This window comes from Candidozyma auris, chromosome 6 (assembly GCF_003013715.1).
Source record: "Candidozyma auris chromosome 6, complete sequence".
NCBI lineage: Eukaryota > Fungi > Ascomycota > Pichiomycetes > Serinales > Metschnikowiaceae > Candidozyma > Candidozyma auris.
In genome coordinates, this window is record NC_072817.1 from 667,047 (window position 1) to 694,471 (window position 27,425).

A 27,425-nucleotide genomic window follows, 5' to 3' on the forward strand; every position below is an offset into this window, starting at 1 on the left:
CATGTACTTTACTATTAAAATAATACAATATAGCCAGAGATGAAGGATGTAGGACAAGAAAGGTACAGAAATGACAACGATAAATGTGAAGAATTGAAGAATCACCAAGTGACTGATCTTGATAGTGATATAACAGACCTACCGGCATTTGATAAACACGTGGTTGCCTCTGGGACAACAGAAACGATACGAGCGTCTTCAGGTGGTCAATCTTCCAAGCAACAGGTCTCAAGAAGGAGCTCTGTCAGAGATACGCCAATAGCAGCTTCCACAACCCCCAGGCAAAGGAATGCAAATAACAACAGCACTGATGAAGATACCACCAATAAGGAAAAGCTTTCGAAGAAGCTCCAGCCCTGGGTATTGGCCAACAAAGGTTCGGTGGCAAGGGACCATATGGCCAACGAGAGAACGTTTTTGGCCTGGATCAGAAGTGCCATGTTGACGCTTACCTTGGGCATAGCATTCATCCAGATGTATTCGATTTCGTCTCGAGCCACGTATGCACTTGTTGAAAACGCAGATGTGCTGCTTAAAAAAAAACTCAGAAGGGAAGATGCTGGGCTTGATGTGTTGGCCAGACCACTCTCTATCCTATGTGCTGTGTTCGCTGCTTTCATGGTCATTGCAGGCTACTGGCGTTACTTGAGGGTGCAAAGGGCATTGACCAACAATCAATATCCTGCTAGCCGGGCGCTAGCACTTACGGTTGTGTTGTTGTCGTTAGTGATCTTGGGACTCGTGCTAGGCCTAGCAATTCGCACCGGCGAGGCATGAAGATTAGATTAGTGTCAGTTGCATGAGAAGGACGATGAGCATTTCGACTATTAGGTCAATTGACTTTTGGCGTCGCCAAAAGTGTAAATAGGGGACTCGTGAGGAGGCTGTATTTAAGAGCAGAACAAAGAGGTATTTTCTCAGGTGGTGGAAGTCTCATGAAGTGCTATTTCGCAGCAATCAGTACCCAACTTACGAAATTGAATTGAGACAATTACAACACTCTGCATTGCTTAAACCTCTATGGGGATCCCACGTGGATTATCAACGAGGTTGCACATCTTGAAAGCAGACTTTCTCTAATATTCCCCACCATTTCTAGCCCATTCCATCTTCACCAGTTTCCGAAATGTATGGGCGCGCGTTGTCAAATAAAAACACCGAGCAACAAACTCAAGCTTACAGCTTCAACATTTTCAATCTGCCCCAATCTCCACCGCCTACACAATCATGACTGACTACGCGTCCCTCACGGTTGCCCAATTGAAGGAGCAGCTCAAAGCCAAGGGTTTGGCCTTGGACGGAAAAAAAGCCGATTTGGTCCAGCGTCTTGTTGACCTGGACGCTGGAGAAGCACAGACAGAGCCAGCAAAAGAAGAGCCCAAGGAAGAGCCAACTAAGGAAGAGGCTCCAAAACAGACAGAAGAAAAGAAGGAGGCTCCTGCTGATGAGAATGGTGCTAAGACTGAGGAGAAGGTTGAAGACAAGAAGCCCAAGGAACTTTCTCCAGAGGAGAGAAAACAGCTAGCCGTGAATTTGATTACAAAGAAGATCAAAAGAGCGGAGAAATTCGGCGATGAACAACTGGCTCAGGCTGCCCGCAAGGACTTGGCTCGTGTGGAGAAGTTTGGCGTTGACCCAGGCACTGCGTTGGCAAGAGAGATCGGCTTGGTTGATAAGCAAGTGAACTCTGGCTTGGGCAACTTTAGGAGACGTAAGGGGAAGGGCCACAGAAACAAGTCCAAGGGCAAGAAGGGTAAGGTGGGGAAGTGATTGAGGTTGTGCTTTCTCGAGGGGTGATGAGTTGATCTTTAAAAAGACTAAACTATGAAGTGGCTGTGTTTTGCATGCCTCTGTTTCTATAGATATTATCAAGAAAAGGAAAAATGTACGATTACTGTGAGTTGACCTGAGGGGGGCTGTCAAATTTGCTAGGAAGGCAGAGGAGGCTCTAGACTGGATGCTCTACATTTGCAACGAACCCACTTGGCCGCCTTCACTCGCCGAGGTTTCGGTGTTTTCGGTGTTACTGCTTGAAGGCTTGGGCATTTTCTGCCAATGTGGCACGGGAACATGGTAATTGAGTATCTAGGCTCTGTGGCCTTCACAGGTATGGAGGGTCACAGAGGTGGGTAACCACCTTCCAAGCAGACACCAACAATGACTCATGACTTGCAAGTCATTCAGATCAATAATATTTGCAGTTCTTATTGTCAATTTACTTACACGCCAGCGCTTAACGACAACTATAAGGGAAATCTAATGGCTGACGCCACAGTGGTTGCAAAATCGCAGCCACAGATTAGGCACTTGAATAACCGTAGGTTGACAGTGTAGACACCGTAAGTATAAATGAGAGCAATTTTCCAGCTCAATTGAGTTCACTTCAAGTGCCGTTCACCATGGCTCCAGCATTCAAGCCCTTTCTCTCTGAGTTGGACAATCCTCAGCACTACGCCGAGCTTAAGCAAAGAATCGAAGCCGGCAAGTTGAGTGACGCCAAAGAGGCCACCAGCGAGCAGTCAAAGCTTCTTTACCCTGAGTATTTGGTTGCTACCACTCCAGCAGAAGCCAACAAATACAACAACCAGAAAAATGTTGACGGCGCCAAAACCGATAAGGGCCACCTTGGAGATCCAGAGTTCAAGAGCTTGTTCAACAAGCCCCACAAGAAAATTGACTTGTCTCCAAACTTTGGAACAGAGATCGAAGGGATTCAGCTTAGTGAACTTGACGACCAGGGCAAAAACGATTTGGCTCTATTCCTTGAAACTCGTGGGTTGGCGATCTTTCGCAACCAGGACTTCAGAGACAAAGGTCCTGAGTTCGCTGTGAACTTTGGCAAGTATTTCGGCCCATTGCACATTCATCCGGTTGCTTACTCTGCCAAAGATCACCCAGAGCTCTTTGTCACCTTCAGGAAAGCTGGCGATGGGTCCAGGTACGAGGAAGCCTTCAAATACACCACCGGCTCGTATGCGTGGCACTCAGACGTTTCTTTTGAAGAGTACCCATCTTCATTTTCCTTTTTCGTTGCTTTGGAGGCTCCAGAAAGCGGAGGAGATACCCTTTTCATCGACGGCAGAGAAGCTTACAGGCGGTTGTCGCCTCAGGTGCAAAAGTTCTTGGAGGGTCTCACTGCTATCCATTCCAACTACTACCAGAACAAAATGGCTACTCTCCGTAACCAAGTAGCCAAAATCAAAGCTGACTATTTCACGGAGCATCCTTTGGTGAGAACACATCCAGTAACTGGGGAAAAGAGCTTGTTTTTCTCGAGGGTGTTTATCCAAAAGATCAAGGGCTTGAAAGCGTCAGAGTCGGATGCAATTCTCAACTTTTTGGAAGATCACGTCACCAACATCCCTGAGTTTCAAGTGAGAGCGGCTCACAGAGGCACCGATTCCAGATCGGTGATTGTTTGGGATAACAGGATCTTGTTGCACTCCCACTGCAATGACTTCTTGCAGCACGAGACTTCTGCCAGGCACCACTTTAGGATCACCAACATTGGAGAGAAACCATACTTGGACACCGAGGGGAGCCTGAGTGATGACGAAAAGCCTAAGGCCTACTAACGGTTAGAACTAAAACAAAATGGATTGTGTTTAGCTACTAGTGTATAGCAATGCTACAGGTAGCATTTTTTGAACAACTGAAGAATATAGGTGGATTATAGCCTTAGCAAGTCAACAGAGAGCTTCTTTATATCAATATCCGCATAAAGCAGTAGTTGTGCTTTTGTGGATATTCCATCGGCTGGCTGCCATGCATATATGTGCTGACTTTCAAGTACCCCACAAATAGAAGCAACATACGAATTCTAGCAAAAGTTAAAAAGAGAAGAAGCGGAAAAAAAAAAATAAATTTCCTAGCCAATAATGGCAATCGCTACACCCATCTCGATAGTTGTCCCTTCTTCTCTCATTTGAGCCAACTATGTATGTCACCACGTAGGCGCCATTTTGCACCCAAAAGGCGCTTTCCAAGTACGGTACATTTCGCACACACATCTCTCATTGAAATTCAACGGACTACTTCCTCCTCATGCCCTCTGAACTCTACTACGAGGCCCTTCCTTCACAATTGAAACCCATTCACTATGACTTGTCTGTGTTTGACTTAAATTTGGACAATGACACTTACAACGGTGTGGTGGTGATCGATTTGCAGGTTGTAGAGGAGACGGATGAGTTGCACTTGCACTATAGAGACTTGAAAATTGGCGAGATCAAGGTAAAAGTTGGAGAGCGGTCAATTGAGGCGAAGGTGGCTTCCATAGATGAGAAAAAGGAGTTCTTTGTGGTGAAGTTCTCTGAGCAAGTCTTCCCAAAAGATGAAAAGATTCAGGCGACTATTACCTACAGCGGAATTATCCAGACTAACATGGCGGGCTTGTACAAGTCCTCGTATAAGGAGAATGGCGAGACAAAGTACATGATGCTGACACAATTCGAGGCTACTGATGCCCGTCGGGCTTTCCCTTGTATGGACGAACCAGCGTTGAAAGCAACATTCGTGGTCCACATCACCTCGGATGCTCATTACACCGTTTTGGGCAACACCCCTGTAGAAAAGGTCGAGGAGAAGGGTGACAAGAAAATCACCTCGTTCCAAAAAACTCCTATCATGTCTACGTACCTCTTGGCGTGGGCGTTGGGCGAGCTCGAGTACATTGAAGGCTTCACTGAAGACAAGTACTTCAACGACAAGCCTTTGCCGGTGAGAATCTACACCACAAATGGGTACACCAAAGACGCAGAGTTTGCGCTTTCATTGGCACCTAGGATCGTCGACTACTTCTCCAAAATCTTCGAGATCAAGTACCCATTGCCCAAGTTGGACCTTTTGGCGGTTCATTCCTTCTCCCACAATGCCATGGAGAACTGGGGTCTCATCACTTACAGGTTTACTGCTCTCTTATACAATCCGGACACGTCTGATCCGGAATACAAGCAAAAAGTGGCCTACGTTGTTGCTCACGAGATTGCTCACCAATGGTTCGGTAACTTGGTGACCATGCAATGGTGGGATGAGCTTTGGCTCAACGAGGGTTTCGCCACTTGGGTTGGATATGCTGCTGTGGATTACCTTTTCCCAGAATGGGACATGTTCAGTGCTTTCGCTTCCTCCTCGTTGCAAACGGCCCTCAAGTTGGATGGCTTGAGAAACTCCCATCCTATCAAAGTGCCTGTTGTCAGTGCTTTGGAGATTGATCAATTATTTGACCAGATTTCCTATTTGAAGGGTGCCTCTACCATTCTTATGCTTTCGGCATACTTGGGCACCGGCATCTTCTTGAAAGGTGTTGCACACTACTTGAATGCAAACAAATATGGAAATGCCACTTCTTTGGCCCTTTGGAAGAGCCTTTCTGAGACTTCTGGACATCCTGTTGCTAAGATGATGGACTCCTGGATTAATAAGATTGGGTTTCCTGTTATTAACGTGGAACAGGAGGGCAAGAATCTTGTCTTGAAGCAGTCTAGATTTTTGAATGGTGGTGGTGTCAAACCCGAGGACGACCAGACCGTGTGGTGGGTGCCCCTCAACGCTTGCGGAGACAATGTGCAACTGTTGAAAGAAGACATCATTGACAAGAAAGTGACTACGATCGAGAACTATACTGTTGAAGGTTTCTTCAAGCTCAATCAGGACTCGCAAGCTGTCATCAGAGTCGACTACTCCCCAGATATTCTTCAAAATAATGTCTTCCCATACTTTGACAAACTTAGTTCCAAGGACAAGGTCGGGGTTATCGCCGATGTTGCATCTATTGCTATGTCAGGAAATGAGAACACAGACACGATCACTTTCTTGGAGCTTGTCAAGTCGATTGTTCTTGATAGCGACAAAATTGGCGAGTCCTATGTTGCTTGGTTAGAGCTTTGCTCACGTTTGTCCTCTTTGAAGACAACTTTTAGCGGTGAGGATGAGGAGCTCAGTGAAAACCTTGTCAGTTTCATCCAAAAGGTGTACGCCAAGTTGGCTGTCAAGTTGTTGAGCGAGCAGGTTGAGGTCAACGATGTGCTAAAAGCTAAGCTTAAGGCGCAAATCCTAAACAGCGCAGCTACTTATCATGTTCCAGAGGTCAAACAGATGGCCGAGACCTACTTCGACGGCTGGAAACAGTCCAAGATCATCGATCCGGCCATGAGGTATTTCACATTTTCCTCGATTCTTTCATCTAGTGCTGTCACAGAAGATGACGTGAAGGTTGTCATGGACGAGGTTATCAACCCTTCTGCATTGGATTCCAGAGAGGTGGCCTTGAGTGCCTTGGGTAACATCCTGAGTCCTGAGCTTGCCAAAAATATCATTTCTACGCTTACTGATATCAACATTGTGCCCGTCATGGACGCCCACTTCTTAGCTGGCAACATCTCGAAGAACACCGCCGTGAGGGACCTCTTGTGGGAGTTCATCAAGGAGAACTACTCAACGTTGCACAAGTTGATGTCGACAAACATGGTCGTCTTGGACAGGTTCATCAGATTCACCCTTGGCAACTACCAGCTGGAAGCCATGGCTGATGACGTTGAGGCGTTCTTCAAGGATCGTGATGTGAACGGTTTCGAGAGGTCATTATCGCAAGTGCTAGACTATATTAGAATCAACGCTGCTTGGTTCAAAAGAGACCACGTCCGTGTCAAGGAGTGGTTGACCAAAAACAATTTTTAGTTCCCAAGCAGCTTTTAGATCAAAGTAAACTTCTACATATCCAATTACAGGACCATCGTCTTCTATTGATGTAGATACCACATCTGAATCTACCCAGGGTCTATATAAAAGCATATTAACAAGCGCTCAATTAAGCTTCAACTTTGTTCTCGTGAGTGGCAGCATATCTTCCCGAAGGATCAGCGTGGCAGCCCCACTCAGCCTTTGGAATCCATCTCATGACAGTGGAACCAGCGGCCTTGGAGCCGTGGAACACTTCATCAAACTTGCAGCGGTACCAGTAAGCCTCCTTGGTAGTTGGCACATCGTCTCCCCACTCGGGTTTAGGGTTGGCAAGCATCTCGTCGGTGACAGCAGCCTCAGCAGCATCCTTCAAGCCGTCAATCCACGAGTATCCCACACCGTCAGAAAACTGCTCCTTCTGTCTCCACAAAATCTCATCTGGCAAGTATGGCTTGACATCTGGCTCGTCAGAGGTGTCGAAGGCCTTTCTCAAGATATACTTCTCGATTCTACCGTTCTTGGGGTCAATCAACTTGTCCTGTGGGTTGATGTTCATGCACACGTTCAAGAACTCCTTGTCCAAGAAAGGCACTCTGGCCTCAAGACCCCAGGCCATGGTGGATTTGTTGGCTCTCAAACAGTCGGCGTAGTGCAAATTCTTGACACGCTTGACACACTCCTCGTGGAACTCCTTGGCAGAGGGAGCGTTGGCAAAGTACAAGTAGCCGCCAAAGATCTCGTCAGAACCCTCACCGGAGAGAACCATCTTCACACTCTGGGCCTTGATCTTTCTCGACAACAAGTACATAGGAGTAGACGCACGGATGGTGGTGACATCGTAGGTCTCCAAGTGGTAGATGACGTCGTTCAAGGCGTCCAAGCCTTCCTCCAAAGTGAAGGTGTGGGAGTGGTGGATAGTACCAATGAAATGAGCGACCTTCTCAGCGGCAATCAAGTCTGGAGCACCGGGAAGACCAATGGCAAAAGAGTGCAAACGGGTGAACCCAAGAGAGTGCAAGGAGCCGCTAGCATCAACACCGGTGAGCTCCTTGTTAGCATCGATACCATCGTGGCCAAGAGCAGCAGTAGCCTTCTCGGTCTCTCTAGCAGCAATGGAGGCAATCAAGGATGAGTCAAGACCACCAGACAACAACACACCGTAAGGAACCTCAGCCATAAGTCTCTTTCTGACAGCCAATTCCAAGGTCTCACGTACCTGCTTGTAGTCGACATGTTTCTCAGGCACCTTGGAAGCGTCCCACCACGAGGGAGTGAAGTAGCGGGTGAGCTGGTCAGTCTTAGAGTCGTAGATGTGGCCGGGAGGGAAGGCGGTGATTTCGTCACACTCGTCAACCAAACACTTCAACTCGGAGGCGAAATAGCGAGTGTCTGGGGTCTTGGAAGACTTACCCATGTACAACGTCGTGATACCAATAGGGTCTCTGGCAGCCAAAATTCTGTCCTCCTGCTTGTCGTACAACACCCAGGCGAACATACCGTCCAAGTGTTTGGGGGTGTCGATGTCGTACTTCTGGGCCAAGGGAATGATGGGCTCACAGTCGGAGTGAGACTTGTATGGGTAGTCGGGGAACTGTGCTCTCAACTGGATGTGGTTGTAGATTTCACCGTTGACGGCCAACGAGTAACGGCCATCTGGAGAAGTGATGGGTTGGGCGCCCGAGTCCAAGCCGACGATGGCCAATCTCTCGTGGCACAAGATGGTGGAGTTAGAAACAACGTTACCAGACCAGTCGGGGCCTCTGTGTCTGATTTTTTTGGTGTTTTTAAGAGCGACATCCTTGAACTTGTCGATGTTGGGCTGCCTGTAGGCGGCGTATATTCCACACATAATGCACTGGGTAGGAGGGTGAAGAGAGGGTGGAGATGGTTTTGAAGGTTTGACTGAATAATTCAGAATTTTTTCAATGAATCATCTCGAGTTCCGAGGGCGGTGCGGTGCGCTAACTATGTGTGTGGCACGTGATCTCCGGGCGCTGCAACCCTACTTCTACCGCATCTGATCGCCTTAACCGATGGGACCGCCCTCGGAAGTCCCCAGGCTATGACTCAGCCTGAACCCGGCCCATCAACTCTTATAAAAGAAGTTATTTCAGCTCCAGAAATATTATTGTAGAAGGCTGAGGGCGGCTTGTGTTCATGCTCTCCAAAAGTCTGTATTGTATCGATTGCTGGGGCCTCAATGGTGAGGCGTTTAAACGGCTGCGAAATCGGAATAACTCATCAGAGGACCTGAGGCACCGTTCAAAGCTAGAGTTGGTGCACACTTTAACATGTACTTGGTTTTTGAAAAGTCGTGCCTAGAATCTTTGAAAGCTGATCCTTGATTACAAGGCAAGTCAGCAACAGTCTTGTCAAGTGTTCAGTAGGTCTCAGTGATTCTTGGGTGGCTTGTGTAAGTCTTCTTTTGCCAGTTCTTGAGTGGCAAATTCTAGAAGAGTTGCATTTGGAGCTCAAAGGTCGATTTGATGTATCTTGATACTTTGAATGGTTCTTATCCCACTGGTTGTTGTATGAAAATCGATTTGAAGTTTGTCCACCTTTCAACACATTGGCAGCAAAAGTATTCATAGATCAGAGTTACAAAGTCGATCTTTTAACCAGAGAAGAATTGTGTTGTGCTGGAGCAAACCATTATTTATCTATTACAACCCTTGCTATGTAGAGAAGAGTCGCCTGGAAAAATTCAGTATTATCTTTAGATTGTTCATAGTTACTTGGAAGAGGCGCTTTGCTCGCTAGGACCGCTTGATGGCTTGAATGGCTGCGAAAAATGTCGTCGCTTTGTCAGTGCTAGCAGCCCATCTACACAAAACGTTCTCCAAGAAAATAGGATGGATTTTTGACTAGCTACATGGACCCATTATTTGTCAACCCAAACGAGATTTCTTGTTCTGTTCTCCTATTCTGTGTGGAGCCCACCAAATTGGCATTCCCGAGGCTAGAACGACATTGTCGCTTCTGGCCAGTGATAGCAATAACATTCAACGGCCAACTAATAGTTATGCAAATCGATAATTTTCCCACTTTGCGACAATCCAAAGCCATTTACAAGTCGTTGGGAGATGTGGAATAAACTGTTTCCACTTGGCTAGGTAACCAGGGTATCTGGTAGCTTCTAGCAGCCAATTCACAGATCACTCTTCAATGAGCAAATAGTACTTCTGCCACAGGAAACTGAAAGATTACGATACAAAAAAGGCATTCTGAATTGCCTACTAAATTTCATTTGAGCCCACCTTTGTATTCAGTCCAGCCATTCTGATACGTCTTCCTAACGTTGTGTGGCCCTCGCACGACCAGTGGCGCACTAGTATTATCTTCAACACTCATAGTTTATCATCAGTCAACCTTCCACAGCCTTTACCTTCAACATCACAATATGGCCCTTCCTAAGCTCGCAGGAGAATTGTACCAATTGTATGACCAGAACAAGTATGACGAGTGCCAGCGTCTTCTTCCGGCAATAAAGATGGAGTTGATCAAGCACAACTTACTTGTTCCAGTTCCTTCCAACTCGAAGACTCCCGACCAGCTAAACGACTTGAAGATCTCCGAGCGAATTCTTGAAATCGGTGCCTTACTGTCGTTGTTGTCTCACAATTATGCTGGGTTCGAGAACTTCTTTGCTTCATTGCGTCCTTTCTACACCTCTACGGTGTTGCATGGAAAATCAGAAACCAACTCAGATGCCACCAAGATAATCGCATTGTACTTGCTCTACTTACTTTCACAAGGACTTATAAGCAAATTTCATGTGGAGTTAGAAACCATATACAACAGCCCACTGTTCAATGTCGACAAGGACAAGTACTTGAACTATCCTATTGATTTGGAGAGAAACTTGATGGAGGGCAATTACATCAAAATTTGGAAGTTGCTACAGCACGAGGACTCCTTGCCATGTAAGGAATTTCATCTTTTCACCCAAACCTTGATCAACACCTTAAGATACGAAATCGCCAAGTCGATTGAGAAGTCCAACGACTCCATTCCCGTGTCAAATTGCAGAACGTTGCTCTACTTCCCCCAAGAGCAGTCCGACAGGGCCTTTGAGGAGGCGTTGAAGCAGGATTTAGAGGTGGAAGACTGGGAGTTCAAAAATGGCATCATCTACTTCAACAATAAGGCGTCTCAAAGTGCAACGACAACTGACAACACATCAGTTATCAGCAATGTGTTGAACTACGCAGAACAAATCGAGTCGATTGTATAAGTGCAGCAAACGAGACTATTCTAGAGAGTTAAAGAAGCCCTTGTATGCCCCGTCGAGCTCGTCGAGAAACTGATCAATCTCTTCCTGGGCTAACTCCTGATTCTCTTCCAAGTTGTTGAGCTTGATGAGCCACCCAACAAGTTTTGACTTGCCAGGGAAGTCAATCGGTGTGGTTGTATCATTATCTTTCAGCACCAAGTCATTCAAGCTAACTACCAAATCGCTTAAAAGCGGGTGTAGTTGTGCTTTGGTTTTGTAATTGAGCTTCAATGCATCCATAAGAGTAATGAAACTTCCTGTAGCTTCTGCCACCAATCTTGCCAGCGCCAGCGCTGAGTTCAGTGCCTGAGCGACACTAGTGGCTCCCTTATGCTCCGATGTACTCTCGACAACTGTATGAAATTGCTGTATCGTAGCAGGAACACCAGAAGTGAGCCTTTCAGAGGCAAGTGGAACATGTAGTCTAAACGTTTCCTGCAAAAGTTGTAGGATGCTAGAATGATCCTCCTCAATGCCTGGTAAGATCTCTGAGAGGACAGCCTTGTGGGTCGGGGTTTTCCCAAAGCTCTTTACGAGCATCTGGTACTGGTTAATCAAGCGCATAACTGTTGATGTGTACTTCTCTTTATCGGTTATGTAGTCTTTCAAGTAGGAATTCTCAATCATCTCCAAAACCGTTGCGATGGAGTAGATCTCACACAAGGACTCATATACGGCTTTGTGGATCGTAGTCAGGAATAAAGACGATTTGGAGAACTCCTGGTGAGAGTTAACATCAGGATTGTCTGCTGGAGTATAGGAAGTAGTCGCCGTTGGGGCGTAAGCCGGAAGACCAGACATGGTAGTATGGTGGTTTTAGTGAATGGAGAATGCAGGAAGATCACTAAGGGACCCACTACACTACGGTCAAAGATGGACACCAATCTGGCTAATGGAAGGTATTTTGGAGACTTATTTTTTCCTTTCTACTAAAATCTAGTTCACCTCGTTTTGCGTTCACATTTCTGCAAATGTCCCCTGGTTGCACATTCATTGGAGCACAGTCAAGGAGGTCCTTTCCTTGTATTCATGAATTCGATCAAGTCAAATGCAGGCCGAAATAGTTTCTGTCATTGTTACTTGAGCTTATCAAACCCTTATGTGTGTAGCTCTTCTTGTCGAAACTCAGGGAGAATATAGTATGTAAGCCTGACCCCAATACGTTTGTCACTCCACCCTCCTCATTCTATACAGCTGACTAGCAGGCGTCCGTAAGTGTCAAGTGAGCACCCAAGAGCTTCATAGTCAGATCGGTTTGAGTGATAGAGTCTTGGCCCAAGACAGAACCTCTGAAGCATCATATGTACTTCTTCGTCCTTAAATGTTGCAGCCGCATTATTCACCACGTCTTTGCCAAAGCGGTCACGGGCTACTAAACATTCTCCCTTGATCCAGCTGAGGAGATACTCGCTGCTCAGTCGGTCAAAAGGAGATACCGTCAAAGGCAAGTGTACCTCTGTGTCCTTTCCGTGACTTATCTTCACTTTCACTATTATCTCGTAGCGCAAAGAAAAGAGTCGGCCAATGGTTGTAAACCCCTGCGTATGTGTGACTGGAACGCCCTCAGGTACTTTGGAGAGGTTTCTGTTTTTGTTGAAAGTGGCACTAGGGAACTTCACGGTCAATTCGTCTGTGTATGACTCAGTAGCATCTGAAATGCTAAAATGCCTTAGAAAGTCGTTAGTGAAAGGGAAAGGGAACTCGAATATATGGGTTGATCCGTCTGCGGTGATGAGTCTATCACACTCCCTGGTATCACTTCTCAACTTCAACTCTCTCTTTGGTGGGAGCCCCGAGTCGAAACCTTGCATGTGCTCCTTTAGTTGCATGGTGACCAGCTTAAGACGTAAATTCTTCTTTCTTTTATTGTGTAATGGGTTGCCTGCGATTTTGACTCGGAGGTGGAACTGGTCCGAGGGACCTAAAGAGCTGATAGGTAGCTCAAGATCCACAAGCACTTGATTATCAGCAGACGGCCTTTGTTCGACCACAGGCTCATTGAATTGACGGTACAAAGGAAGCGTATCGTACATTTTAATAGGGATAGGAAACTTTTCCTCGAATGAAAATTCAGTGTGGGCAGAAGTTCCGCCTGTGAAACGCACACACAAGTAGTGGACCGTGGAGGCGTTCCAATTGGGGAAATATCCACTCAGAGTTATGCTTTTGGGAAGCGGTAGTAGGATGGGCACGTCTAGGCCCAAAAGCTTTTGGTAGAATTGGCCCATGGGTGGAGCATACACCATGGGATCTTTGCACATTCGATACTCTTTCATGGGCTCGCTGGAACCGAGTTTTGAAGAGACGATAGCTCTTTGCTCTGTTCTGAGTTCCACGCCAATCAGGCGACACGTGAACAGCGTCAGCTTGGAACATCGGATTTCGATGGTTGTCTCTATACGAGGCTTAAGTTAGTATGTGGATAGGACATAAAATGAACGAATTACGCATACTATGGAGTGGGGAACTCCAGGGGCTCCTTTGACTATAGACTGGCCGTCTGTTCGTAGGCCTATATGGACTGGACACTCTAATTTCGGAGGAGCCATAGGTTGAAAGAGGAAGAACGGTAGGGTGGTGATTCTGGGGTAGTGAAGGTTCATGCACGTGACTACCCTACCAGGTCTACAACAGATCTATATCAAGGCATAAACAGCATATATGATAGTTAAAGTACATAAGGGATGATGGCATATTTTGTGTTGTAATCGTCAAACTTCTGCTTGTAGTAAACCCAGGTGTTGTACGCGGTAACACTCAAATTGGTCACGACAAAGATCCAGCTGGCGATAAAATTCCAGTCAGGAACAGTGTATGGCTTCTGGAGAAACAGAATAAGAAGAATAGTCAAGTAAATAATGATTTCGTCAAAATAGTGGGCACACGAGACTACCCTGAACAAGTTGAATGTTGGTACGGAGTACTTGACAAGCGAGGCCAAATGACGATGGTTCAAAAATTGGTCGAGATAGAAGACCACAAACACAACAATAAGCAAATAGTACTTCCAGTTCAATAGAAGAGGCTCGTGTTGTTCGAGTAGTCCAAAGAAGCAGTTCGAAGAAATCCCAAGGTAGTATAGGAGCCCAATAAAGTAGTGGGTGATGTGCATCTTCAGCTTCTCGCTCCATTTGGTCACAGTGTAGCTCTCGATGGCCCGTCGTGTTGCCTGAAGAGTCATGAGCGACCAAATGACTGTGAACTTTGTCGTGGCAACGTTTTGCAGCCAGATATAGTAGCCCTGCGCCCATTGAAGAGCTGTGAAAAACACATAGTAATGCAGAAACCACGACTTGGGGACCTGAATGGCAGCAAACTTATCCACCAACTTTGCTAGTGGGGTATCTGGAGAAACCTGTTTCTGTTGTGCTGTTTTCCCGTATCTGAGTAGGGCATGGAAATCAGGGTACTTCTGGAAAAAAATGGCCAAAGCGGAAGCCTGAAGAAAGCCAGCCGAGATCACCCAGCGAAGATCAAAGTTTTCAATACGTTCATCGAGTTTGAGATCGTGAAGAAAATCCATCTTGAGAAGACGCGAGAGGAGGTAATGCCAAAATCTGCATTGTGGCTAAACTTCCAAATTATTACGGCCGCGCATCTACAGTATCCTTATCAAGGCTACTACTCGATACTCATACTTGGGGTAGATGGCCAAGCCCAAACAAAACGGCGGTGACTCGAAAGTCCCTCATAAACAACATAACCTGGTTTTATCTCCATCGCTTATTGCCCAACCGCTTTTGAACGCCGACTTCGCAAGTGAAGACCCCAATGAGATCATCGACACTTTATCGCCTCTGCCCGACAACATCACCAGCGAAGAGTCAAGCTCAAGACATCAAATATTAGAAAATGAGCTTGCAGACAATGTTTCCTTGGCTGCAATCGACTCAGAAGACAGCGATAAGGACTGGTATGCCCATTTGAACTCTTTGTCCGTATGGGCGTCGCCCCTTTACAGACTATGCTTCGTATTATTCTTGCTTGGTATTTGTATCACCATAGCACAACCATCCATGGAGGTCATTTTCTACAGGTTGGCCTGCCAAGCGCTCACTAAGAACTCTAACGCTCCTCCTAATGAACGGACATGTGATCCTGTAGAGGAGCAGAAGATCGTGTCGACATATCTTATGTGGAGCAGCATCATAAACCTGGTAGTGTCGTTGGCTACTTGCTCCAAAGTTAGTGCTCTTTCGGACATTTATGGAAGAAAGCCTTTTCTCACGGCCTTTGTGGTGTTGCTCAGTGTCAACTTTTATATGGATTACTTCTTGATTGCCTATTCTACAGGCTTCCCCATGGTAGGAATGTGGATTGCTACTATTATTGGAGCTCTCTCAGGTGGTCCTCTCTCGTTGGTGGCACTTTTCAAAGCCTTCATTACGGATATTACTGACCTGGCTCGGCCCCAGGAACGAGTGAACTCGATGAGTTATGCTTTGGTAGCATTTTCCGCAGGACAGATTGTGGGGCCTCTCTTATCATCTCTCGTGTTGACTCACGCAAAGGGTAAAGAGGGCCATTTGCCCAAAATGCCGCTGGTTTCGGATTTGGATGCCGATCCTGCCAACATGATCCCCTCGTCAGAACTCGCCCCTTTGAAACTTTTGTTGCTTGTTCTAGCAATTGCTCTGTTGTATTCCGTGTTCTTTTTACCAGAGCTGAGATCTGGCAAGCTAAGAATGAAATCACGGTCTGCCTCGATGGTTCAGTTGAGGAGTTTTGCAATGAAAACCAATACGGTATGGTCAAAGTTATATCATGGCATTATCACGCACGTCTCGCCACTTCGTCTTCTCATATACCCATCTGAGCTTAAGACAGCTGAGAACTCTCGCAACTTCAAGCGTACACGTGTGACTGTGATATGCTTGACGATCATCGAAATCTTACTGAGTGTTGTGGTTACGCTGATCATGTTAATCGAGCTCCAGTATTGTATTTACAAATACAATTGGGACTCTATTACAATATCCAATTTTTCGATGTCCAGGTCATTGGTTAACATCGTCGCAATGGGTGTATTGTTACCGCTTCTTTACAAGCTTGTATTCCCCCGTTTCGAAAGATTTGCTCCCAAGCACAACTCATTTGATGCTGCAGACGCATTGGTGATGTGTATTGGATTTTCGCTATTAACAATAGCTCTTGCGGGAGCATCGGTAGCCCCAACGGGTGTGGAATTTGCGGCGTTTGCATTCACTGGCGCTTTTTCGGCGTTTAGTGGCCCAGTTGCTGCGTCTGCTCCCGTGAAGTTCTACCCTACTTCTAAAGTGGGCGAATATTACGGGGCAGTATCGCTTTCGCTGGGTGTGTTGAACTTACTAACGCCCATGGTGAGCACAGCGTTGTACAAAAGCGGAATCAATCAGGGATTTCCAGGGTTACCTTTCGTTTTCATTTCTTTGCTCGCGTTTATTTCTTTCGTTTGCACGATAGTTGCAAAGTGGTTCCAGCGTACTGAGATCGCTCTTTCGTAGATTACCGAGACTTTTAGATGAGATATACACCATATATTTGTTTGTGGTAGTTTAAGTCAAATTATAGTAGGCACTATCTACAATATAGGTCGTATGCAACAATTCTATTATACAAGCTCTATCATCCCTATAACGTCACCCTACCTTCCCAAATACTTCATCTCGATTGGTCTCATCAAGTTGAAACCAACAAATGCAAAACCTGCGCCTAATTCAAACCCAATATCGCCACCTCTTTCACCTATTTGTCTGCCAATTGGACCACTGTACCACACCTGGTTCATGCCAACGACAACACCAGCAACACCACAGCAGAAACCAAAAACACCAGCCAATCCGACAGGGTACACACGCTTATCCATGTAGTTTTCGTAATCGTAAGCAGACCAGCGGCCTCTGTTCCAGATGAAATGTTGAGAGAGACACATGGCCTCGTAAATGGCCAAGTAGTAGGCGATCAAGTTCATGAAGTTCTCCATGACAGACTCGAAATGGTAGTAGGCTGGGATGCAGATGGCTAAAGTGACGAAGTTGGCGCAAACCGTCCACACAACACGGGGTACGATTCTCAAGTAGGAAGAGAAAGCCTGTGCACTCATTGCAACAGAGTACATGTTCGGTATATTGTTGGCAACAGTCGAAAGAGCCAACAAAACACACAAGAACTGGCCAAAGCCGTGAAGTGAATCCTGAACGAGGATGGAGTAAACAAGGCCTCCCACGGCCTTTTCCTCATAGAGAGAGGCCCATTCAGGGTTAGTTAAAGTACCGGTAGCGCAAGCAGCGCCCAAGATCAAAGTGAAGATCAAAGGGAGCAAGAGACCAGCCAATATGCCGAAAAAGATACGGTATGCGTTAGCATTACGAGGTTGGTAGACGGTGTAGTCCGAAGCATAAGTTGTCCAGCCACTGGCGAAACCGAAAATGGTACCGCCAAAGGACAAAACGTTACCAGCGGTGGTTTCACCACCTTTAGTCTCGCCCCAGGTGAAGGTTTTGGCCATGGCCATACGGCAGATGATGGCAATGAAAATGGCCAAGTTGGGGATCCACGACCACCGCTCGTAATAATGAATAACATGGTAGCCAAAGAATGTCACCAAAATAGTGCAAATGACCAAAATCAAGCACCCAGCCCATGGGGGAAGAGCTCCATTGTTGGCAATGTTCAACAACTGCGCAGAGGCCATAATGTTGACGGCACCCCAGCCCACACAGGCTATCATGTTGATGAAGGCAAAGATTCTCATGCCGTAGTTACCCAAAAGGTACTTGGAAAGAATCATCTGACGAAGCCCCAAGCGGCACCCAAATATGGAGAAGAAGGCCACTGGCGATGCTCCCAACAACGAGAAGAAGATGATCACCATGATACACTGGAAAAACGAAAGCCCAAACACAGTGACACCCAAGGCGCCCAAGGAAAACGTGGCAATGACCAAGTTGGCAGAGAGCCACATGGAAGCAGCGTTCCAGATGGAGCAGTCAGTTTTTTCATCGTCTAGCACCAAGTCCACGCCCTTTGTCTCAGCGTTGAGCTTGGAAGCCCACTTGTCGAAAACGTTAAGCGATGTTTCCTGGGCCTCTGCGTGGCCAGAGTCCTCCAAAGACTTTTCAAACGAGTCAACTGAGCTCTTCTTGAGGCCCACGTCTTTCTCCTCGTCCATCGCGATGGGCAGGTAAAATTTTCAGGGTACTTTCAGAGGAGCTGAAAATACCAATGCAAAGGGGGATAAACAAATAGGAGTTTTTCAAACGTCAAACTCGCTATAGTAGCAATTGGACGGCTCGCAAAAAAATATGCAAAAAATGTACTCAAGATCGTGCCTGCTTTATAAGAAAGGGATCGCTGCGTATGGCATCTGCTCCATTCTTTTTTTTGTGTCATTTCTCTTTGTCACCGATAAGACCTCGCGTACTTGCAGAATGCCTGGCGCCAGAAATTTTTTGCACCCATTCCTGCAGATAAGGCCCCTCCCGCCATCCACTCAAACCTCTTCTAAATGGCCCTCTTATCTACTTATCTATACCTTTGAGACAATGACAGCCATGTTCCCCACTCCGGACATCACCGAGACTACAAAAATTTCTGAGTAGTGGCCACAACTAAAACACACCAAAGAATACCCGCTGCCTTCACTTCCCTCGGGTGAACCTCGGGTCGGTAAAAATCGTCGGCAGTCGCACGGCCTGTACTGGGCCGCCACGGCAATCGAGTACCCTTGTTGCTGAGATAGCACTATCTGAGATAGCAATTCGGGGTATTTGGCAATGGACTTAGCAGAGTGACATTTTGGTGATATTTTTGTGTAAAGATAACTCCTGGTTTTTTTATTATTCTGTTTTTGTTTTGTCTTGCTTCTTCTGCGTTGGTAGCTCGGGGCCTGGAGAAGTTGATTCTGCCCCGGCCCTGCGGCTGCAAAATGCCGTTAAAGGCATCGAATGATGGCTAACGGTCACGATGAACCGCACGAAGAAGTCAAGCCTAATTAATGTGCTTTTAATTAGAGAGAGTCAGTTTGCAGGCAGTTTGATGATTTCAGGGTAACGGGTCTTGGTTTGGTCTTGGTTTAGTTATGGGATTGGACTTGTTCCTGGGCTCTGGCCCCAATGCGCCTTAGTTTTTTTGTCCTTTAATGATCACGGCTGTGCGGGCTAATGCCCTAAGTAGTAGATTTCAGGCTTTTGCACCCAATTCAAACAGCGGCTGGCAATTGGATAGGAAGGCTTCCGCCTGCTTTGGCTAAATTATGCATGCTGTGTGTTGAACTGCCGTAGGATACAAAGAGGATTCACCGTATGCGAGGGTGATTAGATTGAAGCCAAAATTGAACCGTTCGCTTCATCTGGCGATTGAGAAGCATGACACTTTCATGGAAATGAACAACAACTTCAGCACTATTACCGGTCTCTTGAACCAGTATTTGAAAGAAAACTCAATCAAGCATTCAACAGGGATAGCACCTCGTCACCCTAATTCAGTCGAGCTTCTACAAATTCTCAATAATCAACGGGAGTGACATAACCCAGGCAGAATTAACTATATGGTTTTTTGCAACCACAAAACCGTGCATTGATTTTGTCGACATCAATCTTATTAGTGAATTGAAACAGAGCTTGTATTCAAGACAGAATTGAAACTTACAATTTAACTATCGAATTATTAGTGTGTGCGCTGACTGTTCTCAAGTCATATGGTACTTGACTGAGATAGCTTCTACATGCTTCCACTTTCGCATAGTATTCAGCAGCGTTATTGTCGTACTTGACGAGACGTCATGAGCATGTCTCCATGCTTCTCTGTCAAGAAACCGTCAGTACCTTCATTGATTGGCAATTCGATTGATCTTAAGCTTTCCTTACACTCTTCCGTCTCCCCTACATATCTACGATTGGCCAATGCAACGTCGTAATTTTGAGCTGAGCTCGTGTATATGTAACATGCTGGAACAAGGATGAACATGGCCCAGCGTCATGTCTAGACGAATCACGTACCCGCTAGATTCTTTATTATACTGGTTTAGGCATCAGCGCCTCTTGAAATATGGCAATAGCCCCGCAGCCTTGTTTACTCGACAGTCTTGGAGTATTTTGCCACGATCTCCTCGTAGGGCTTTAAGTTGAAACCCCAACTCTCCTCTCCCTCTCTGGTCTCATAGTACTTCTTGATGTCGACACCGTGGTATGGGTGGTACGCCATGTTGAACCAAGGAAGAACAAACAATGCAGTGAAGGAATACTGAGAGTTTCTGTTGGCAATATCCTTCATTCTGTCGTCCAACGAAGATTCATTCTGGTGGTAAGGTAACTTTCCTTGCGACAACAACTTTTTGATTTCGTATCTGTCCTTCTTCACTTCTCTGGCGTTTTCAGACCATCCCAAGAATCTCCTGCTCGATCTAATGTACGCAAGGTAGAATCCTCCGAAAAAGCCCATTAAGGTTGCAGCTCTCAAAGCCGAACCTGGAACTCTGCCTGGCTTCTTAAAAGCGCCAGCGACTGGCTCCAATCTCTCCCAAGCAGCAAGGCCCAAGGGAAATGCAGCCGTGGTGGCTCCCCAAGCAGCTATGTCTGACGGTCTGAAATACGACACCACCCTCGTAAAGTAAGGGTCAGCATCAATGAGCTCGTAGTCTGACTGGGCAACGTCGCCTCTGACGGGCTCGTAGGCTTTAGTGTACGACATTGAATCGAGGTGTTGATGATGGAACGTTGATTATGGGTATTGATTTTCTCACGATTTGATTGGGTGCGTGCGGGCACCGGTCACGTGGACCACTGGTGAAGAAGTAGTCGTTGAAATCGATCGTTTGTTGAAGAAAGAGGATAAATATGTCATAGACAGAGAGGTGGAAATTTCATAAGGCTATCTCAGATTGTTTGTGGTCTCGCGGTAATGTGGGAACGTTGTCTGCGCCAAAGAAGTGCTCTCTAGGGACATCGCAGAGTATTTCGCAGCCATTAGAAAAGGTAACAAAGAAGAAGTGTCTGAAGTGTCCACGAGACAAAGAAATCTTTCATTCTCTGAAGCTTTTCTCATAACTGGGTACCGAGTCTCATTTTAAACTCAGAATTTTCAAGGTTTCCACAATGGGGATACCCACCCCACCTGCTGTAGATGGGAAATCTGCTATATACAACACTGATATAAGTAGAGGTTTAGACATTTTAAAATGAGACTCTCGGATTTATTATAGAAATATCTGGTTGAATAATTGATCGCTAGCTTTATACTTTGAATATGGTGACCTTTGTGTAAGTGGCGAGACAGGAAAAGTAGCATCATTTTAACTGGCTTCCAACAATTCTTTCCTTAAGAGTACTGTAAACATGTTATGATGTGACATCGTTGATATTTGTTGTTGTAACATCTTTTATCTCCATCGGGTGTGAGGCGCACATTAAGCCGCTAACTTTCTCCATAGTTAGATGAACGCCACCGAAAATCCGTGTACGACTACACTGAAAAGATGCAAACTAACTTTAAAAAGCAAATTCGGCTCACTCATAAGAAGTTACATACAGTTAATAATTCTAAAAAGTTTGTTGGGATGTTTCTCCCTTATCTTCTGTTGCATGTCTTCATAATCTGTTCGCAGCCACAAGAAGAACAAAAACATCTTCAATCGTGAAACCCAGAAGCAGATGTTAACCACTTGAACTGCAATAGAAGCTTGATTTAATCACCAGGATTCCCAAGTTGACCTCTTTTGTTGATCTTCACCATCGAATCGAACTCCATCCGGCCTCTATCCGGTGACCCTGTCCTGCACGCCAACTTCTAATCTACCCATTATCTGTAATGTACTACTCTACAACGTCTTACCCCCAAACTTTCCCATGGTGTCGCTTTCTCCACCGGAGGCGTCGCTCTTCACACGCGTGATCAATGCTCCTCGAATACACAGCGTTCCGCTTCTCAATTTTTGCATTGTTCTCGTTTTGGGCTTCTTCTTGCTCAAGCTCACCACCAAGTACAACGATCTCTACATGAAGAGCTCCTTAATGACGATCATCATCACCAATTTGGTACTATATGGAATCTCAGAGACTTTGGCCCAGAGCTTGCTTAGTTATAGTAGCCTGGCTCCGCAGTTCGCCGTCACCCTTGACAGCGAAGCGCCTCCATCGTATACTGCTGATCTAGAGGCCCAACAAGACGACACTGATATGGAACTGCTCCATGAGGAGCATGTGGATGAGTTTTTACAATACTTAGATTCGGGAGACACTGAGCCTCCTCTTCCGGGGCCCACGCCGGCGTTTTTGGCCCCTGCAACGCTCACATACTTCCAGTTCAATAGACTCGCAGGCTTCATGTGCTGGGGCCTTATCATTGGCTTTGCCCAGTGCTTCTGGTATAAGTTTTTGCAAATTTACTCAAGAGATCCCAAAGTGGTGGAAGTTATTCGCAAAGTGCTCAGTGATCAGTTTTGCTTCTCCCCAATTTCACTTTTGTGCTTTTTCTGCTACGGTACCATAGTGCTTGAAAGCGGGACTTGGGACGATGCAAAGACAAAACTACACAGAATTTATGTGAAGACATTAATGATCCAGTACACGGTGTGGTTTCCCGTGCAGTTTATCAACTTCTTATTAGTCCCTCGTCTGTTTCAGGTGCCCTTTTCCTCCTCGGTTTCGGTCCTTTGGAATTGCTTCTTGTCCATGAGGAACTCGACGTCGTAGGGGCTGATCAAAATTGTGTTGATTACTGCAAGAAAGTAATTCAAGATAGATGCGATAGAAGTGATCTTCTAGATTTCGAAGTCGAGCATGTTCAATCGGTGAGCAACTCACTACTAGTATGTTATAGATTTGTCATGCGTCATTTATAAATACATACCCAGGGTAATTCCGGAATTAATCTTCCGTACACGGGCACTAAGCTGTTTGATGTAGCTCGTCTTGTTCTGCTCTCCCACCAAGTATTTGGCAACAAGATCAGCAGCGTCCATGACCAGGTCAGCGTCCACTTTTTCAAAACCCAGGTGACCCTCGGCATTGAGCACCAACACAGATGCGTTTCCTAGTTGGCGTTTCTGAAATAGACAGGATGTCATTCCCGCCACTATGCCAGTAATGTAGTGTGGTGGTTTCATCTGTGGAATTTTCTCAAAAGATTGATCTGCCGACAGATTTGTGTCCAATTTACATATGGATGTGCCATTGTTGAGAGGGGAAGGTGCCAATGCTACCCAAGACGTGATGTGGGTGCCTAACTTTATGATTTCTCTTGCAACTTTGTTCTCGGCAATTGGGTTGATGAAATGCGGGACAACCACGGCGAACCCATTTCCAGTCTCGTCAAGAGCAAAAATCGGGATCCGTTCATCTTTGAACCTCCGCTGTAGCGCTTCAAGGTTCACTGCTGAGTAAAGCTGCGCATCCTCATCATACTCCTCAGAAGGTACCATTTCATGCAATTGTGGGTATGAGACAGAAATATGGCCTGCGACTTTCTTCTCAGAAACCATCTCAACAATCACACCGATGTTTTTCGGCACAACCACAATTGTCTCAGGCAAAATTGAGGCGGTGAGCTGGGTTTCGACTTCGGGCACCAATGGGGGCGACTCGGGCTCGTCGTCTAGTTCGTGACGCGGATGCGGTACATCTGACCATGGTTTAAACTGAGGTTAGTTGATTTTTTGTACAAATGCCTTGCTTGAAACATACTAGCATGGTGTGGTTTGAGGTTAAGGTAGTTGATGATGCGACATTTGTGGAGGCGATCGATATAGGAATGGGTGCAAAAAGTCGCACGGGCCCACCACGACAGTCAGTCAGCACAGAGCGAATACGTTAGTAGAAGAGCAAAAGTAATTTGGTTGTGAAAACTGTGAATCCTGAAGTGGTGTTACTTCAAAAACAATGGTCTTCAAAGATCTGTAGGAACTTTTTCTCAAGATTGACAGCGTAGTCATACTGTTCTCTATAATGAATGGGGTCACTAATAATGCCTTGTGCATGTAGATTCCACTCTTTCTCAGGTCAACCAACACAATTTTTGGAAATTCAATCCGCCTGCAACTATAGCCTAATCTGTGCCAGTGTCCCCTTGAACAGATATGAAGATACAATGGGTGAACTTAAAGCTGAAAACTTTATTATCGCACCTTATGTGTCCAGTTTGACTCGACCATCAGATACGACCATTAACTTTCCTGAAGCCCGTAAAGTTTCCTTTGTAAACTCTTGAATAAAGCGGAGACGTCAAGATACATCATAATATACTTCTTTAACAAGCCGAATGGGCATCACTGTCTTTACCATTTACCTCCCATAAGTAAGTTCACCGCATTCGCATTTTGCAACCATTTCAGCACTATACCATGAAAAGCCCCAAATACACAAAAAACGTCTGGATTAAACTCATACTTCCCAACGACAGTAATTTTTCACTTAATGTATGCCTACTCTACCGAAACCCCTCAACCTTCATCTATATCTCCAAAGCATCTAATTTTCACCGTGGCTTCCGGTATCGGCGATAAGCCGTATCCTCCACCACAATATCACAACAATCCCCCAAAGCCGACAGTTCTTCAATCAAAGCTTCACACTAGAAGATTACCGCCACCATCTAGCTTCTCCAAGACTTCTTCACCCCTGCTCTGTGAAAATCAGCCCACTAGGGCTAGTCGTCTCTAGCCCAATACCGCGTAGCTATACTACCTACACTCTAGATCAAGGCTATCTTTCACATCTATCTCAGCCACGGCTACCATGTTTAGAACCCTTCGCCTTTGGACGAAACCGACTGCTCTTCGAAGCTATCACTCTGTGTCCCACCCAAATATCCTTATCAACAAAAAAGCGCCTGAGCTGGTCCTTCTCACAAAGGCTTTGGACTATATCCCCCAGCACGGCTTCAACAAGAAGTGTATTGACGACGCCGTGAGAGACTTGGGCTACGCGGACTCTTTGCAGAGCGTGATTGCTGCCAACCCTTCAAATGAGCTGCCTGAGCTCCAACTCACGCTTTTCTGGCTCAAGTTCCAGAGGCAGAAGCTCTACGACCATGTGCTCGACCCAAAGCTGCCCTTCCACGCTATTCCTGACGAGTACGACAGAGCAGCCTATCTCTTAAAGGAAAGACTCTCGTATAACAGACCCATAGTGGGCCAGTTGGCCCTGGGGCTTTCTCAGTTGGTGCTTCCCTACAACTGGAGCGCTTCTCTCTCCGAGCTCCATGCCTTGAGCGACGACATCGCCTACTACGCTGGCGACATGTCCAACGACAGCGCCTGGTACGCCAAGCGTCTTCTTCTTCTGTCTATATACGTGAAGCTGGAGCTCTACATGCTCCTGGACACCTCCCCAGATTTCAGCTCGACCCTGCTGTTTGTTGACCGCAATGTTCTGGCAGTCAAGTTCATGGGCAACTCGTACAACGCTGTGGAGCAGTGGTCTGCCTTCAACGCCATTTCCCTCGTCAACTTGATCCGTTCACAACTTGCAAGGGGATAACCAAATAAATCAAAATTAGACTCATCATTGTGCCTGCTGCATTTGCGCCTTGGTCTGTAGAAGCTTCCCTCTCGTCTCTTCCATCAGTTTCTGCTGGGCCTCGATCTTCGCCTCCACCCGCTTGATTTCTCCCTCGATAAACTCAATTCTTTTGGTCACGTTGAGCTTGGCCTCGGTGTAATCATGTGGCAAGAGCACAGGCCCTGTCATCTTGTAGATTTTGGCATCCTCGTCCAATTCCTCAAACTCATCAAGTACAATCTTGTTTTCTTGAAGTTGCGTCTCGAGCTGTGATCTGGCGGCTGCGAGCTCTTGGATCTGGTTCTGCGATTTGCTGAAATCCAATGAGAGTTGCTCAAATTGTTCGGCCACGTTAGACATGATAAAGCTGGTGAAGGTGATGTACTTAGTGCGATGTCGATTTCACTATTGACTTCGCGCACTACGAAGTGAAGGGAATCGTCTACAACACGGGACGAGGTTTTGGGCTACGGTCGGTTAAGTGGTTTAAATTTCGATCGGTCCATTGTGTCTGGATGTTCATTGTGGTATATGAGAGATTTGTTAACCTCACCCATGTCAGTTGGTTTGGAGATATACGGTCCGCCAGAAGAAGATTTTGCAGCCATAGATAGCCACCAAATGAATACCTCAGGTGATTCAAAACGAGAATACGAAAAGACATTTTCGAGTGAGCTTCCAAGAATGCCTGCAACCACCAAGATGGGGTTTCAAGGGGTAGGTAGATAAGACCAATGCGGAAAAAGGAGAGCTTTTCACCACAAATATTAGATGGAAGAATGCGAGATGGTCAACATCAACACATGTTGGGCTCAGGAATGGCTGCATGCTAGAAGGCAACATGGACATATGGTGGGCTCAAATGATGGATGGTATAGCTGCATGCAGCTCAATGCAGTGGAGGAGGGGAGTTCGAAAGCAAGCAGATGTCTCTAATAAATACTCTCTTCACTTCGTGAGTAGACCAGTGTAATGGCGAAAATGCAAGATAAGAACCAGACTGACATTCATTTCAATGCCCTCTTCAGAAGGGCCACAACTGTCACTGACCAGAAAGGCAACTTCCGGGGTTCGCTACAAAGGTTCAGCTAGCTCATCTCATTCTCGCTGGCCAGCTCGTCGTCATCATCCTCTCCTGGGAGATAGCTCTTATCGTTGGGATCCACCACGATTTCGGCCACCTTAACCTTCCCGTAGTTTCTCATGTACCCCTCAGCGATGCCGCCTGCAACATCGTCGTCGTCCTCATCTTCGTACTCAATAGCTGAGTCCTCATCTTCATCCTCATCTTCATCCTGTTCCTCGTCAAGAGATTCGGCGTCATCTTCCTCTTCCAGCTCCTCCAGGGGCAACTTCCGCACAGCATCCTTCTCCTTCTCGGAATCCACATCCATCGAATCGTCTTCAATAGCCGAGTCGTACTTAGCCGAAGGTCGAGCCCGAAAGTTCGGCCTCACCTCATACGATGTGTGTCTTCTTGCGCTCCTTCCACGCTTCCCGCTAGGGCTGCTGCACTTGGACCCCTTAGCCTGAGACATGCTATACGCCCTCACTTTCCTTTCCACCGCCAAAGCCCTCAGCTGCTGGTACGGCGTGGCAAACAAGTCCTGATTGAAGACAAATCCTTGGCCTTGTTTCAACGAAATTATCGTGTACGAAGACGACTCGGGGAAGAAGCTGTGGCTCTCGTAGATGGAAGGGGTCTCGTCCTCGATCATCGCCTGGGATAGCACCAGGTTGCGTCTGTACCACGGCGACTGAGTCAGAGCAAAACGCAGCAAGCGGCTTTCCGACATGGCAGTGTGGGGCAGTAATGGAGTGTACAAGTGTAAATGTGACAATAAGTTACTAGTAAGTGGTTGTAGCAAGTTCGGCAGGTGATAGTGCGGTGCGATAAGGGCGAGGTTTGGGGTGAGGCAGATGGACCAATGGATGGCTATGAGTAGGAGGACGTCAAGTTTTGAGAATTAGTGGCGGAAGAAGTGGCCTTGTAGAAT

At 46.4% G+C, this 27,425-nt stretch overlaps 17 protein-coding genes across 17 annotated transcripts; 8 read left to right on the forward strand and 9 right to left on the reverse strand. All coding sequences in view use genetic code 12, as the record gives it.

Annotated features, from left to right (window-relative positions):
- Nucleotides 1–39: 39 nt before the first annotated feature.
- Nucleotides 40–777, forward strand: CJI96_0004980 (uncharacterized protein; the record flags this gene model as incomplete). The annotated part of the gene is made up of 1 exon (XM_029034000.2): nt 40–777. The coding sequence occupies one exon, from the start codon at nt 40–42 to the stop codon at nt 775–777; it is 738 nt and encodes a 245-aa protein (XP_028891563.2).
- A 450-nt stretch (nt 778–1,227) lies between these two features.
- On the forward strand, nt 1,228–1,770 carry CJI96_0004981 (uncharacterized protein; the record flags this gene model as incomplete). Its single annotated transcript, XM_029034001.2, has 1 exon — nt 1,228–1,770. The coding sequence occupies one exon, from the start codon at nt 1,228–1,230 to the stop codon at nt 1,768–1,770; it is 543 nt and encodes a 180-aa protein (XP_028891564.2).
- Nucleotides 1,771–2,399: 629 nt separating this feature from the next.
- On the forward strand, nt 2,400–3,575 carry CJI96_0004982 (TauD/TfdA dioxygenase family protein; the record flags this gene model as incomplete). Its single annotated transcript, XM_029034002.2, has 1 exon — nt 2,400–3,575. One exon carries the CDS (start codon nt 2,400–2,402, stop codon nt 3,573–3,575), a length of 1,176 nt encoding a protein of 391 aa, XP_028891565.2.
- A 469-nt stretch (nt 3,576–4,044) lies between these two features.
- Nucleotides 4,045–6,678, forward strand: CJI96_0004983 (M1 family metallopeptidase; the record flags this gene model as incomplete). Its single annotated transcript, XM_029034003.2, has 1 exon — nt 4,045–6,678. One exon carries the CDS (start codon nt 4,045–4,047, stop codon nt 6,676–6,678), a length of 2,634 nt encoding a protein of 877 aa, XP_028891566.2.
- Nucleotides 6,679–6,808: 130 nt separating this feature from the next.
- Nucleotides 6,809–8,530, reverse strand: ASN1 (asparagine synthase (glutamine-hydrolyzing) 2; the record flags this gene model as incomplete). The annotated part of the gene is made up of 1 exon (XM_029034004.2): nt 6,809–8,530. One exon carries the CDS (start codon nt 8,528–8,530, stop codon nt 6,809–6,811), a length of 1,722 nt encoding a protein of 573 aa, XP_028891567.1.
- A 1,551-nt stretch (nt 8,531–10,081) lies between these two features.
- Nucleotides 10,082–10,915, forward strand: CJI96_0004985 (proteasome regulatory particle lid subunit RPN12; the record flags this gene model as incomplete). The annotated part of the gene is made up of 1 exon (XM_029034005.2): nt 10,082–10,915. The coding sequence occupies one exon, from the start codon at nt 10,082–10,084 to the stop codon at nt 10,913–10,915; it is 834 nt and encodes a 277-aa protein (XP_028891568.2).
- A 15-nt stretch (nt 10,916–10,930) lies between these two features.
- Nucleotides 10,931–11,755, reverse strand: VPS28 (ESCRT-I subunit protein VPS28; the record flags this gene model as incomplete). Its single annotated transcript, XM_029034006.2, has 1 exon — nt 10,931–11,755. The coding sequence occupies one exon, from the start codon at nt 11,753–11,755 to the stop codon at nt 10,931–10,933; it is 825 nt and encodes a 274-aa protein (XP_028891569.2).
- Nucleotides 11,756–12,135: 380 nt separating this feature from the next.
- Nucleotides 12,136–13,503, reverse strand: CJI96_0004987 (uncharacterized protein; the record flags this gene model as incomplete). The annotated part of the gene is made up of 2 exons (XM_029034007.2): nt 12,136–13,359; nt 13,408–13,503. The coding sequence occupies 2 exons, from the start codon at nt 13,501–13,503 to the stop codon at nt 12,136–12,138; spliced, it is 1,320 nt and encodes a 439-aa protein (XP_028891570.2).
- A 119-nt stretch (nt 13,504–13,622) lies between these two features.
- Nucleotides 13,623–14,477, reverse strand: DFG10 (putative polyprenol reductase; the record flags this gene model as incomplete). Its single annotated transcript, XM_029034008.1, has 1 exon — nt 13,623–14,477. The coding sequence occupies one exon, from the start codon at nt 14,475–14,477 to the stop codon at nt 13,623–13,625; it is 855 nt and encodes a 284-aa protein (XP_028891571.1).
- A 124-nt stretch (nt 14,478–14,601) lies between these two features.
- Nucleotides 14,602–16,437, forward strand: CJI96_0004989 (uncharacterized protein; the record flags this gene model as incomplete). The annotated part of the gene is made up of 1 exon (XM_029034009.2): nt 14,602–16,437. One exon carries the CDS (start codon nt 14,602–14,604, stop codon nt 16,435–16,437), a length of 1,836 nt encoding a protein of 611 aa, XP_028891572.2.
- Nucleotides 16,438–16,577: 140 nt separating this feature from the next.
- On the reverse strand, nt 16,578–18,104 carry CJI96_0004990 (purine-cytosine permease; the record flags this gene model as incomplete). The annotated part of the gene is made up of 1 exon (XM_029034010.2): nt 16,578–18,104. The coding sequence occupies one exon, from the start codon at nt 18,102–18,104 to the stop codon at nt 16,578–16,580; it is 1,527 nt and encodes a 508-aa protein (XP_028891573.2).
- Nucleotides 18,105–20,005: 1,901 nt separating this feature from the next.
- Nucleotides 20,006–20,623, reverse strand: NUO1 (Nuo1p; the record flags this gene model as incomplete). Its single annotated transcript, XM_029034011.2, has 1 exon — nt 20,006–20,623. The coding sequence occupies one exon, from the start codon at nt 20,621–20,623 to the stop codon at nt 20,006–20,008; it is 618 nt and encodes a 205-aa protein (XP_028891574.1).
- Nucleotides 20,624–21,777: 1,154 nt separating this feature from the next.
- Nucleotides 21,778–22,623, forward strand: CJI96_0004992 (uncharacterized protein; the record flags this gene model as incomplete). The annotated part of the gene is made up of 1 exon (XM_029034012.2): nt 21,778–22,623. One exon carries the CDS (start codon nt 21,778–21,780, stop codon nt 22,621–22,623), a length of 846 nt encoding a protein of 281 aa, XP_028891575.2.
- Nucleotides 22,624–22,766: 143 nt separating this feature from the next.
- Nucleotides 22,767–23,619, reverse strand: CJI96_0004993 (uncharacterized protein; the record flags this gene model as incomplete). The annotated part of the gene is made up of 2 exons (XM_029034013.2): nt 22,767–23,567; nt 23,614–23,619. The coding sequence occupies 2 exons, from the start codon at nt 23,617–23,619 to the stop codon at nt 22,767–22,769; spliced, it is 807 nt and encodes a 268-aa protein (XP_028891576.2).
- A 1,044-nt stretch (nt 23,620–24,663) lies between these two features.
- On the forward strand, nt 24,664–25,407 carry CJI96_0004994 (ubiquinone biosynthesis protein COQ9; the record flags this gene model as incomplete). Its single annotated transcript, XM_029034014.2, has 1 exon — nt 24,664–25,407. One exon carries the CDS (start codon nt 24,664–24,666, stop codon nt 25,405–25,407), a length of 744 nt encoding a protein of 247 aa, XP_028891577.2.
- A 24-nt stretch (nt 25,408–25,431) lies between these two features.
- YKE2 (tubulin-binding prefolding complex subunit YKE2) lies at nt 25,432–25,788 on the reverse strand (the record flags this gene model as incomplete). Its single annotated transcript, XM_029034015.2, has 1 exon — nt 25,432–25,788. The coding sequence occupies one exon, from the start codon at nt 25,786–25,788 to the stop codon at nt 25,432–25,434; it is 357 nt and encodes a 118-aa protein (XP_028891578.1).
- Nucleotides 25,789–26,516: 728 nt separating this feature from the next.
- CJI96_0004996 (uncharacterized protein) lies at nt 26,517–27,224 on the reverse strand (the record flags this gene model as incomplete). The annotated part of the gene is made up of 1 exon (XM_029034016.2): nt 26,517–27,224. The coding sequence occupies one exon, from the start codon at nt 27,222–27,224 to the stop codon at nt 26,517–26,519; it is 708 nt and encodes a 235-aa protein (XP_028891579.2).
- Between the last annotated feature and the right edge of the window lie 201 nt (nt 27,225–27,425).